The sequence below is a fragment of the Rattus norvegicus genome, chromosome 9 (assembly GCF_021556685.1).
Source record: "Rattus norvegicus strain SHRSP/BbbUtx chromosome 9, alternate assembly SHRSP_T2T, whole genome shotgun sequence".
Lineage (NCBI taxonomy): Eukaryota > Metazoa > Chordata > Mammalia > Rodentia > Muridae > Rattus > Rattus norvegicus.
In genome coordinates, this window is record NC_141542.1 from 5,706,476 (window position 1) to 5,719,470 (window position 12,995).

At 50.6% G+C, this 12,995-nt stretch overlaps 1 protein-coding gene and 1 long non-coding RNA gene across 3 annotated transcripts; one reads left to right on the top strand and one right to left on the bottom strand.

The window, feature by feature from the left end:
• Positions 1-43: 43 nt before the first annotated feature.
• On the bottom strand, positions 44-2,063 carry LOC134480467 (uncharacterized). The gene is made up of 2 exons (XR_015629291.1): positions 1,838-2,063; positions 44-391 (listed from the first exon to the last, which is right to left on the bottom strand). It is a non-coding gene; the product is annotated as an uncharacterized LOC134480467 (long non-coding RNA).
• On the top strand, positions 1,859-11,734 carry Yju2 (YJU2 splicing factor). 2 transcript variants are annotated; one of them, NM_001109673.1, is made up of 8 exons: positions 1,910-1,967; positions 3,377-3,477; positions 4,794-4,938; positions 6,755-6,889; positions 7,159-7,340; positions 7,833-7,953; positions 9,568-9,694; positions 10,531-11,734. In NM_001109673.1, the coding sequence occupies exons 1-8, from the start codon at positions 1,944-1,946 to the stop codon at positions 10,635-10,637; spliced, it is 942 nt and encodes a 313-aa protein (NP_001103143.1). In that variant the 5' UTR covers positions 1,910-1,943; the 3' UTR covers positions 10,638-11,734. The 2 variants fall into 2 exon arrangements, with proteins under 2 accessions (XP_087423576.1, NP_001103143.1); XM_087567450.1 differs by lacking the exon at positions 9,568-9,694 and having other exon boundaries at positions 1,859-1,967.
• The last annotated feature ends 1,261 nt before the right edge of the window (positions 11,735-12,995 follow it).

A 12,995-nucleotide genomic window follows, 5' to 3' on the forward strand; every position in this document is an offset into this window, starting at 1 on the left:
CCCAACAAGAATTACTATGAAAAGTAAGATTCCTCTTTGCTCATTTTTAAGTTTTAAATACTTTAATTTTATTTTCAAATATAAGTATGGGTATGTGCAGTGCCCACTGAGGCCAGAAGACGGCGCCAGAGCATCTGAAGCAGGAGGAGTAAGGTACGCAGTGTAGCTGCTGGGTCCTCAGCTTGAACAGCCTGTGCTCCAGCACAGGAGTGCCTCTTTATCGCTTTGTCCATCGCGTCCATGGAGTGAGTGACTCGGGGCTCGTCTGTGTTTGTGTGCACACAGCACACCTCAGGACCTCATTCCTCCAAGGCTTCACCATCTCCACAGGCCCCTAAACAAGGCCTTCATGACAAAAAGGCCTTGTTTATGTGGCTCAAGGGTCAGGAGCCTGGGAGGACATAGAATGGTGCTAGCTTCCAGAAGGAACTCCACGTGGTACAGTGCATAAAGGGGGAAGGGTTGGGGAATATGTAAGTGGGAGAAAGGGAGAGGGTAGAACGAGGTGCAGGGCCCTGCACAAGGAAAGGGAGCTACCTGAAGGAGAATGTTGGGGACACACACCTAGCACCTGTTTCCCCAGCTAAGAGCCAAACAGGGCGAAGTCCAGCTTTATTGAAATGAAGATGGGGTTCGGTGGGGTGGGGTGGGATTGAGGTGGTGTGGGAATAGTGGCAAGCTAAAGCCCAGCCTAGAGATCCTGTTTCAAACAGACCAAAAGAATGAGAGGAGGAGGAGGAACCCCGCAGCAGCAGCAGCAGTGGGGGCGGGGCTCCGGGGTGGTGACCTTGCCTAGGCTCAATGCTGAGGCTTGTCATATTTCGTTTGCACGAATAATAAATAAACAAATGTAAAAAACGATACTAAGTCTGGTGGTGGTGGTGCATCTCTTTAATCCCCAACACGCAAGGGAGCCACAGGCCCATCTCAGTGAGTCTGAGGCTAATCTAGTCTACAGACTAAGTTCCAGAACAACCAGCACTACCCAGAGGAACCCCGTCTCAAAAAAAAAAAAAAAAAAAAAAAGAGAGAGAGAGAGAGAGAAAAGAAAGAATGAAACTATTTTTAAAGAAAAAGTAAAAGAAGAAAAAAAGTTGGGTATAGTGTCTCTTATTTGTAAACGGAGCACTTGGGAGGCAGAGGCAGGAGGATTACTGAGTTTTCAAGGCCAGCCTGGACTAAGTGGTGAATTCCTCTCTCATAAAAGAAGAAACACACACAAACCAACAACACAATGAAACCAGGCAGGTCACTGAGTCCAGCTACTGAAGAGGCTTGCAGTATGATGGTTTCCAATTTAAGACCAAGCAGGGCTTGCAGAGTTGGTTCCAGGCCAGCCTGGGCATCTTAGTGAGAGGCTGCTTCACAGCACTAGAGCGCTGGGCGGTGTTGCGTGGTAGAGTGCCTGCCTGGCATATGCAAAGATCCTGGGTTTCATCCCCAGCACCAGAAATGAAGGAACGAACGAAGGAGGAACGCAGGAACGGGACATGGTGGCCTTTAATTATTTAATCCCAGAATTCAGAAGCAGGAGGATCTCCATTAGTTTGTGACCACCCTGGGCTACATGATAAGTTACAGGACAGCCAGGGACACGAAGTGATACCCTCACTCAAAAAACAAACAGCATCAATAGAGCAGTGATGCGGGAGAAAATGTTATCCTAGACAGCTTTCTCCATCTTTCCAGTGCGACAGACAGGCACACGGGATCCACATGTCCCGGAACCTTTATCTAGCGCTTCACCTACCCGCACTCGGAAGGGAACGAAAGCACACACGATTTGGATCGACAAAGATTGCAGCCAATGAGAATGGTAAAGCGGGTAAGCACCAACCAGTAAGACGGCTGAGGAAGTGGCGACACTGAGGCTCCTGATCCGAGAAACTCCACGAGGACTAAGAGAACAATTTCTTCTCTTGTTCGTTGAACAGGAAGCGAAGATGTCGGAACGGAAAGTTTTAAACGTAAGTGCTCAGCGTCTAGATGTTTCTACAGAGAGTGTAATGTGCGAGGGTCCTGGGAGAGGCGTGCTTCCTTCCGGTCATTTCCTTTTGGAATCCGCTCTTCCCCCCCCCCCCCCCGACTACACATGCACGCACGCGCGTGGGGCTTTCAGTCGGGCGGGAGCTCCCCAAACTCTTGTCAATCTCATTTTTTTAGGGGCGGTCATTAGCTTTTTTTTTTTTTTTTCTTTCTTTTTTTCCTTCCATGCGAGTAACCAATCATCACCAGGGAAGCGGAGCTTATGTCACTTCATCCCATTGGCTTTTTCAAAAAGAACTATCTGATCGCTTTCCTGGGGGAGGGACTGCTTCTTGTGAGCTTCCCCCAGGTCCGGGGATATTAGTCTCCTCAGTTCGCCCGGGATATTGTTCAATGAATATTCGAAATCTTTATTGTTTTCTACACCATGTTGGGATTACTGGGGTGACTCAGTCTCCTCTCTTGAAAAATTTTGCTCTCCATTTCCTGGATCTGTTTTTTAAATGTTTGTTTTGAGCTAGGGTTTTACTATGTAGCCCAGAATGGCCTCGAACTCAGAGACCCACTTTCCTGAGACTCCCTGTTGCTGGGGTTAAAGACGTGTACCCTACGCTGGGCAATATTCATTTTTAAAAGGAGTTGTTTATTTTCATTTTATGTTTTTCCTTCATATCTGTGCACCACATTTGTGTGCACTGTCCAGGCTGACTATAAAATCACAATGTATATCAGCCTCCTAAGTACCGACATGACAGCTGTACACCATCATTCCCATCAACCACTTGAATTAGTAATGCTTCCTTCAAGCAGGGAGACAGCTTCCTTTCCCATGGGCCTGGTTGCCAGTAGGTGTCAAAAGCAGAGTGCCTGCTTGTTGGTGGTTCATGTAGCTTTTGTTTTTTTACTTTGGGGGGGGGGGTAGGGTTGTCTCTTCACCCCCCTGTCTCAGATGTACAGGTGCTGGGGTGATGGGTTTGGACATTGACATGCCTGTAACCCAGAGTGTTGTCCTGTGTGCCTCGCCCCAGCCTCCCAAGCACACAGAGAGGCCAGAGCCTGTTCTCCCTAAGAGAGCTAGAGTGTCTAGAGTCTTATCATGTGATAGGCAACAGGGGTCCACCCCCACTACAAACCCTGGACCTCTAGAATCTTCCCTGGAAAGCATATCACAGCTCAAGAAAGTGTCTTGGAAGCCTGTGCACTCCTCCTCCCAACTTCTCTTCTCATGGCTGTGCTTCAAATACCTCATGTCTGCAAAGGCTCCAGCAAGCTGAATCCTGAGCAGATCCCTAAAATCAGGGTATCCTGGGTGTGCTGACATGGTTCCCAGACCCCATTTCTGCCCACATGGGACCAGAGCACCAGAAAACAGCAACACTCTTCTCCACAGAAATACTACCCACCTGACTTTGACCCATCGAAGATCCCGAAACTCAAGTTACCCAAGGACCGGCAGTACGTGGTGCGGCTGATGGCCCCATTCAACATGAGGTGAATCCCTGGGCACATGAGACTGGAGGCCGAGTCTCTGGAGAAACAGTAACAAGGATGAAAGTCCTAACCTCACAGCCTCACAGGGTTCCCAGCCCCTATCACAAGGTCTCGGTGAACAGTCAGAGTGACACTTGGTCCTGCAGGATTCTGGATCCTCTAGTGACAGCCCTCCTCCCGCCCAGGCCTTTGCACCACCTATGGCCTCTGCCTGCAGATCTCTTGTCACTAGGTTCTCTACTGATAGAGCCTGACTGCCATCTCATCCCAGATGGGCTGCCAGCCTCTCCTTAGACCTTAATTCCCCACTTTCCTAGGTTCAACCAGCTTTGAATCAAACAGTTAGTCACACTTGACTTTGTGTGAGACTCAATCCTGTCAGTTACACCTATGTAGTCACTGAGGATGGAGAAGCTGGCTGCGTGACTAGTTGATTATATCTTGTCTTTATTTCTTTGCGCCTGTCTTAGTCACTGTGAACATGGGAACTCTTAGAAGAGAAAGCATTTAATTGGAGCTTGGTTAGAGTTTCAGAGGGTTAGTCCATTATCATCATGGTGGGCAGCATGGCAGACATGGTGCTAGAGAAGTAGTTAGAGACAACATCCTGATCTGCAGGCAGAAAGAAACACTGATGTGTCATGGGCTTTTGAAACCTCATAGCTTACCCACAGTGGACACACTTCCTCCAGCAAGGCCACACCTTCTAATCATCCCACACACACATACCTTTTTTTTTTTTTTCAATAACAGGGTTTCTCTGTTTAGTCCTGATTGTCCTGGAACTCAGAGATGTGCCTGCCTCTCTGCCTCCAAGTGCTAGGATTAAAGGCTGACATTCTAGTCCTCACCAGTAGTGTTACTCCTTGGTGACTAAGCATTCAAATAAATGACCCTTTAGGGACCGTACTCATTCACATCACTCCACTCCTCTAGCGGGCAGTTGTCGGGTGCCTGTCATTGATGGGGGTGAGGGGAGTGGGGCTCATACCCATCCTCTATAGTAACACAGACACATGAGGCAGGAAGGGCAGGTGGTCTGCTAACTGCACAGTCAAGGAAGTGTTAAACTCTCAGGCTATAAGGACTGCAGAGCAAAGACCCTGAGGTAGGACCCTGAGGTGTTTGTAGGCACAGCAGTAAGTCAGGGAAGGAAGGAAGGAGCAGCTAGGGTCAGGATCCTGCTGTCCCCTGGACAGGTCTCAGAAGTTCCATACACCCAGGCAGGGCAGTCCCTCCTACCTATGAAGGTACTTATGCTGCCACTGGGTGCTGGACAGAGGGCACAGGCACTCACATTCCTGCTCTGGCTGCAGGTGTAAGACATGTGGAGAATACATCTACAAGGGGAAGAAGTTCAATGCACGAAAGGAAACAGTCCAGAATGAGGCATACCTGGGCTTGCCAATCTTCCGTTTCTATATCAAGTGCACACGCTGCTTGGCCGAGATCACCTTTAAGGTAGGGGCTTCGTTCTTTACCTTCCCCTCACAAAGGGCAGAATGTGGGCGGTGCTTGCAGCAGAGCCCCACACCAAAAGCCTGCCTGTCCGCATGTGTGCAAGGCATGGGCTATGCTGCGGGGTCAGGACAAACCATGCTGTTCTGGGCCTTGCTTCTTGCTTTGCTTACAGTCTTCCTGCAGCACAAGCCAGACTCAAACTCCTGTGTAGTCAGGGTGACCTGATGCTCCTGCATCCATTCCTAGGGTGCTAGGATGGAGGCGTATGCCACATCATCTGGGTAAAGTCATGATTTTCTTCTGTTCTTTCATGTTTCTTGGGATGGAGGTCAAGGCTACACATACACTAAGCAAGCGTTCTTCCTGAGCCAGTGCCCAGGCACAAAAGCCTGAGGATTCAGGGGAAGACAGGAGAAGGAAAACGCTCTTCCCAGTCTGCACCACTAGAAGCTGTGGGTTATTGCTTGTTTGTTTGTTTGTTTGTTTGTTTGTTTGTTTGTTTTGGTTGGTTTTGTTGTTTTTCACTGTAAGCTTTTTTTTTTTCTTTAAGCTCAACATAATAAGATTTGATAAAATGAACAAACTAAGCTTGAAGAAGTTGCATTTTATATTACATGTGTATCCGCCTGGACATTTTGTGTGTCTGTTGCCCAAGAAGGTCACAAGGGTTGGGTCTCCTGCAGCTGGACTTACAGAATTTGTGAGCCACCATGTCGGGACTGGGAACTAAACCCAGGTCCTCTGCAGTGGCAGCCAGGGATCTAGCCTCTCATCACTTATTTTTGTATAAAGTCTTCTGTAGCCCAGGCTAGCCTCCTTCATGTTATAGCCCCCTGCTTCCACCACCCAGACACCAACAGCACATCAGGTCATCTGTGTAGTGTGTAACAAGAAGATAAAGCTAGATGAGCACACAGCGCAGTGTCATTTTATGTTTCTGCCTCAACACTAAGGTGTCAGATGTGCCTGCCACACAAGGGAGGTGAAACACAGCTGTGCTAGGCTGCATTCTGCTGGGATACAGGGCTACCAACTCACTCAGGGAAGGTGAAATAGAGTCTAAGATAGGGGTCCACAAGCCCTCAATGAGCTCCAGAAGGGGGGATTCCACTTGGCTCTGAGTGCCAAATATACAGAGGGCCCTCTTTGGGAGTCTTAGGTATGGCTCTGTGTGATGAAGGTCTCTCTTCCCATCCCTGTGGCAGTCCTTGAAGGGATTGTCCACAGACTGTTTTATTCATGCCAGATGAGGGTGCATACTTCCTACTCAGGGGGAACCAGAGATTAAATACCTTTTGCAGAAACAGATGCCTAGGAAGGGAAATTCACTGGCTAAACACTCCAGGCCTATCTAGGTAACCTCGTTAACATGAGGAACTCTAGATTTTTATGCTATGTGACTGGGTGTCGTGATCACGTGCTCCAGGACAGGAACCTGGTCAGGAGCTAGTTCAAACTCCTGCTGTTCTCAATTATAAGATTTATCGGGACTCTGAACTTGCTACGACCTTACACCAGTTCTTCTGTCTGGTGGCACCATCCACTGACCCACAGCCCAGAGGCGTACTAAGGGCAAAGATGGACAGGGTGCAGTAATAGTGTTCGTGAGGGGCAGGAGTCCATGAGGGAGTTAGGTGTTCTTTGCTTTGGCTACAGAATGTTCCAGAGGTGTGGGCATTAGGTGGAAAGGCCACAGCCACCAACGGAGCAAGCACAGATAGATACTGGCAGAAGGAATGGAGAAATGTACACAGGGGCCCAGGCTACCACCCAGGAGCCATTTTCTCCCCTCCCCTTCCTTCGCCTTCCCTAACAGACAGACCCAGAGAACACAGACTACACCATGGAGCATGGGGCCACGCGCAACTTCCAGGCTGAGAAGCTTCTGGAGGAGGAGGAAAAGCGCATGCAGAAGGAGCGTGAGGATGAGGAGCTGAACAACCCCATGAAGGTCAGCCCTAGGCCACACGGCGCCTCAGCTGCCCCTGAGCGGCTCCTCCACCCCACCCAGGCACCCCTTCCCTGCCTCTCCCCTTCTCCCACCCTCATGCCCTTCCCGCCCTCCTCCACCCCACCCAGGCACCCCTACCTCCCCCATCCCTCATGCCCACTTCTCCATCCTTATCTCTTACCACCCTCACTCCCTCTCCCCATGCCTACACCTCCTTCCTACTCCCCTCTCCTACCCCTGCACCCTCTCACTAGCTCCTGTATCCCCAGGTCCTAGAGAACCGTACAAAGGACTCTAAGCTGGAGATGGAAGTGCTAGAGAACCTACAAGAGCTAAAAGACCTGAACCAGCGGCAGGCCCACGTGGACTTTGAGGCCATGCTGCTACAACACCGCCTATCTCAGGAGCAGTGGCAACAGCAGCAGGAAGAGGAAGACGAGCGTGAGACAGTGTAAGCCAGGCCAGGCCCTTCTGGATCTTTCCACGGCTGCCCCTCCCCTCTTGTCCGGCCCCTCAGACTCCACTGCCTGGGACCCCTGAGACCCATTGTTCCATAGCTATCACTGTGGCTTTTTCTTCCCTACTGTGGCTGTGGGTTTGTTGTTTGAGACAGGGCCTCATGTAGCCCAGTCTGGCCTTGGAATCATTAAGTAGCTAAGGATGACCTTGAACTCCTGATCCTTCTGCATCCACCCCGCCAGTGCTGGGGCAGTAGGCGTGTACTTCCACACCCAACTATATGTTTACTTATTTTTGTGGTGCTGGGTATGAACTCAGGGCCTCATTATGTGCCAGCCGTCTTCTCTCAAAATTGTTATGGTGGTGACCTGCTCCCCTGTTCCCAACATCATGAGAGCAGGAAGAGGCAGTAGCCCCTAGCTGCTGCAGAAGAGACCCGAGAGACTGCCCACTGCAGTACGTCCTTACCATGTCAATCCCATAGGGCCTTGCTGGAGGAGGCTCGTTATCGAAGGCTTCTGGATGACTCTGACTCAGAGGATGAGGCTCCACCTTCCCAACCACAGGCAGCTGCAAGACCCAACCCCACAGCCATTCTTGATGAGGTAAGCCAGGCCAGGGTGTGGTGTGTGTACTGTGGCTGAATAGCCACAGGAGGAAATCATGGGCAAGGGACTCCTGTTCATAACAGGATAAACAATCCACAGTATGCCTGCTCGGCTCGGCTCCCTGCTTCTGAGTCTGAGGGAGGGAATAGCCAGTGAAGCTACATCAGGAATGGGGAGTGGCTCAGTCAAGTGCCTGCCCCATAAGCGAAAAACCTGGATCTGTCCCGATGCACCCTAAACTCCAGCACCTGGGAGCAGAGACAGGTGGGATTGTCATGATTAAGGTCAGCCTGGGCTACATAGCAAGATCCTGCTTCAAAAAACAAAGCCAGATGCAGCCCAGCAGTCCTGGGATCCTGCACCAGGAAGGAAAAGGTAAAAGGGTTCTGGGCTGTGTTAGGTGGGATCCACAAGTCACTGAGATTCTGCCTCAAAAGCCATGGTCACAGCAGCTGATGAAGCACTTGATGCATAGTGCACAGCACAAAGGCCCAGGGAACCACAAGCCGGCCCACAGGCTGTAAAGTATAGGATGAAGGGTTCTCTAAGTCCCATCAGGGTCCTGGGTACATCCAGAACCAAAGCTCTGGCCCCAGCTTTTGGGCTTTTTTGTTGTTGTTTTGTTTTGTTTTGTTTTTTTAAAGATTTGTTTACTTATTTATGTACATGAGTACCCTGTAGCTGTCCTCAGACACACCAGAAGAGGGCATCAGATCCCATTACACATGGTTGTGAGCCACTATGTGGTTGCTGGGAATTGAACTCAGGACCTCTGGAAGAGCAGTCAGTGCTCTTAACCACTGATCTCACAGCCCCCCAGGCCCAGCTTTTGAAGGTTCCAGCTTCTTCTTCCTTCCAGAGCATTAGTCCCTTCAGGTGACATCCAGCTGTGAGTGCCAGTGCACATGTTCCAGCCTCCCCACCCACCCTAGGAGAAAGAGTCTACTCTTGTGGCAGCTGTGTGTGCCAGGCCCATTGACTCCCAGGGTTCTCCCACTGGGCTCACAGCCTCGTGCTGCTGTGCCTAGCTCTTCTGTGGATGCTAGAGACTCAAACTGCATCCTGTGGACCCACCGGGTCCTCCACCCAGGCCCCATCAAACTTTCCATGTGGAATCCAGACTTGGTCTGGTTCTATTTGTTTTATTTTTCTTTGAAGCAAAATCACACTCCACAGCCCAGGCTGACCTTGAACTCATAGTCCTGCCTCAGCCTCCCATGGTGACAGGCCTGCATATTATACCTCAGTTCTTCATACCCCAGAGCTCTAAATATCAGCATGCATGTGCCTACCACATCAGCATGGGAAGGCACCTACTGTGTGCTGGGAGCTAATGCTGAACTTGGGCTGAGGAAAGTACTAGCCCAGCACGAGGGAGACCCTGGATGCACCACATTCCTTAAGACCACACATACAGCACATGCTTAAGATAGGTATTGAGGGGTGGGTAGGAGTTCACTGGATGAAAATGGGCAGCAGACAAGAAGTCAAGTGCAGAATGTGTCATAAGGGGCAGGCCACGGAGACTCAGGTAGGAATTTAGAGCTGGGGCAGCAAACAGAGCCAAGTCAGGGAGGCCAGAGGGACAACAGCTGTGCATGGTCCCCACAGGTACCAAAGACCAAGAGGAAGGCAGAGGGCCTGTGCAGGAAAGCCCAGTTGGCAGGCTTGGTTATACCAAAGAAGGCAAAGACGGAAGCCAACCGGGTTTCAGAGCAGGTCCGGGTGCCCACCACTGGTGAGTCCCCCTCAGCAGTCATGGGTGGCAACAGTGCATCTGGCACTGCCTAGGAGGTTCATGAGGTGGGCGGGGTGAGGACCAGAGTGAGGCTACAGCTCGAGGGTAGAGGCTTACCCAGCAGCCTGTCACACAGCACTAGAGGGAGGTAAAAGAATTGGGGTTCAGGATCAGCCTTAGCTACATAGGGAATTTAAAGCCATCCTGGGCTACTTGAGACTGTCTCAAAAAACAAAATGAAGCTGGGTGGTGGTGGCACACACATTTATTCCCAGCATTCAAGAGACAGAGGCAGAAGGATCTCTTGAGTTTACGACCAACCTGATAGACAGAGTGAGTTCCCACAAGCCAGGGCTACACAAAGAAACCCTGTCTTGAAAAACAAAAAGAAGAAAAAAGAACAAAAGGAGCAAAGGCTTGGAATTGAAGTCACGTAATAGCTAAGTGTTCCCTGTGACGGCACTCGAAGTATCATGGGCCTGCAGCTTTAGTGTCCTTTCCTGGAGTTTGAATAATGCCACCATATGTGGAGAGGACCTGGCTTGGGGTTGGCACATGGTGACATTTGACACAGTTGTCACTGCCACTATTAACATCAGTCAGAAGCAGATCCTAATGCTACCTGAAGCCACACAGCAGGCCCAGTGTTGGAGCCTCCTCTTGCTCCCTCCTAATCATGGAGGCCCTTGGCAGCACTTGGCCCTGACACTGTTCCAATATCCTGTAGGCATTCAACTGCCTGGACAGGACCTCTCTGACCCAGTTTAGGATTGGGGTGACCAAGTCACAGGGTCTTCTAAGCTGGGCATACTCCCCTGGACTTGTCCTCCCCACAGGTGCCCCCGAGAGCAGGAAGGTGGCCAACCCTGCACCCCAGACACCTGGTGCCTCCTCCCTGAGCCAGCTCGGTGCATATGGGGACAGTGAGGACAGTGACAGCTGAGCATCAGTGATGCTCACCGTGGCATCATAGACCAAGAAATGAAGATGGTATCAAGCAAACACCTTCAGCCAAGCCTCAGGACCATTCTACCATGGGTGGGCAGGGTGTGGAGAAGCACTGTCCCCAGGCACCCCAGGACAGACAGCCTGGTCCAGTCCTTCAGTCCTTGATGTGTGAAGCCTGTTAACTGATCCCTTCCTGCAGCAGATGTGAACACTGTCTGACATAGGATGGGGGCAGGGACCCTGGGCAGCATCTGCCAACCATACGCAAGGCCTGGGGCTCCACCCACATGCAACACAGTAGTACTGTAAAAACAAGAAGAATAGAAAATCAGCTGAAGCTTTTGGACCGGAAGACAGTGGAGACAAAATGAACAGGACTCCAAAGGACTTGTCCAGGATTCCACAGTGACTCAGAAGCAAGCCCAGTGAGTCAATGTCCTGACCAATCTGTGGCCCACTGTGTGCCAGTTCACGACATTCGGTCTCCAGTGTGGAGGAAAGTGACCCATCCCAGTAAATGCAGCACCCAGGAGCTGGACATAGAATCTGAGTACAAAGCCATCCTTGGCTATAAGGCTTTCGTGGCACAACCCAGGCCTGTCTAAACCTCGGAAGGCTTGTTTGCTACTTTCAAACAAGAACACCAAAGTCTGGTTGCAACAGGAACTTCACAGTCGAAAAAGCTTAAAATGTAGCCTGGGCCTGGGCTTGTCCACCTCAATACAGCAAACTTTTGACAGCCCCTCACTGTGGAATGACACCACAGACATTTCACACCTAATATAAAGCTGGTGGGAGCAACACCACTGTACCCTCAGAGACTGGTTCTCCCTCAAAACTGTCACTGCTAAACAGGTAAGAGTGTTCGCAGCAGGGTTGGGGGAGGGGTCAAGCAAATGTCATTCCACAGCCTGGAAATCCTAATCTTCCTTTAATAAGAGTTAACCTCCTCCTAAGGTTTTCCTCATTGTATACTAAAAGCAAGTGTTCGTTACCTCGGTGAAATCTGCCGGAACTAGCATGTATTTGCCACTGGAACAAACAATGGGTTTTTCTTAATTAATAAAACATTAACATGAAAATGTCAAAAAATGAATTGAAAAGCAGAATCATTTGGAGAGAACCTTCACGGGGCTGCACCAGGGCTTAGTACCTAGGATTTCTGCCACACAACTTGGCACACGCCCTTCACTCAGAATTTGGGATTACATCAGTCTGTTACAGAGACCAGAGTGGGCCAGGCCCAGGGTCCAGGTTATGAGCCATGCCCTCTACCTCACCAGGGCAGGGCTTAGAGACTGAACCACCAAACTGATCTTAAGCCTGAAACCTTCCTGTTGGGGTCTGCTTTTCCCATGGGGATTCTTCCTTTTCACACCCCGTGTTGGGGGTGGGGCTTTCCAAGCCAAGATCAGGGACATCCTGGGGAGCCCTGTCCTGCTGACCTCCGTGCTCCCAGCTCTGTAGCTGTCATCATGTCCTCAGAAGTTGTCAGGTCTAATCTGTCACCTCCATCAGCTCCCTGGGGCCCCCTGGCAAAGGGACTGGGGACCTGCAGTCAGGCTGTGCTTCTTCCATCAGACTATGAGCTCAAGGAATCAAGTGTGTTCTTCCATCAGGCTGGGAACCAGTAAAGGCAGGATCCTGATGCCTCCCTCAAGCTGGGAGCCTTCCTACTGTACCCTCCAGACTAGAGGCTTCCCAGGGCAAGCCCTGCATCTGCCACCAGACTACAATTAGGCAAGACGCATCTCCCTAGCTGCCAGAGTGCTTTGGTCCCCTATATATACATGCCTAGGTTTTTTTGGTTTTTGAGTGGGTCTCACTATGTAGCCTAAAGGCATGGCCGCCGGCCTCAAAGACCTGCTATGGACCAAAGTACCTCCCCTTCTGTCCCCATGCTTTGGCACACTTCCCCTTCCCAGACTTGAGGGGCAAGGGTTCTTATCCTGCTGTTCCCTGAGGCCCCCGTTGCCCAATGTATACACTGAATGCTGATGTGTACCTCAGAATGGAACAACCACACAGCCCTGAACAAGAATGGGGTACCCTCCCATGCCACCAGAAGTCTGTGAGACTCCATGGCAGAGTATCCAGGCAAAGACAGGACTGATTCATACGGACTAGCAGAGGAACAGGGAAATGGGGGTGTTCTGGAACTACAGTGTAGCAGATTACATGGCCTTTGCGATACGCTGTACAACCCACTCCTCATGCCACGGTTTCCCCTGCTGTTTTGTTTGGGTTTAAGGTGCTGGGGGCCAACACTACCTTCTCAGCCCCCAGCCCTTGAATTGTACTAATAAAAGGGGCAGCAGTAGAGCGTGTGAATTATGATCTGGGATGGGTGATA

What these genes read in the sequence shown, in the direction of transcription:
- Yju2 (NM_001109673.1), top strand. Translation starts at nt 1,944, where the DNA reads ATGTCGGAACGGAAAGTTTTAAAC. An exon ending in ATGGCCCCATTCAACATGAG is followed by an intron (nt 3,478 to 4,793) that starts GTGAATCCCTGG and finishes CTCTGGCTGCAG; the next exon opens with GTGTAAGACATGTGGAGAAT. An exon ending in AGCTGAACAACCCCATGAAG is followed by an intron (nt 6,890 to 7,158) that starts GTCAGCCCTAGG and finishes CTGTATCCCCAG; the next exon opens with GTCCTAGAGAACCGTACAAA.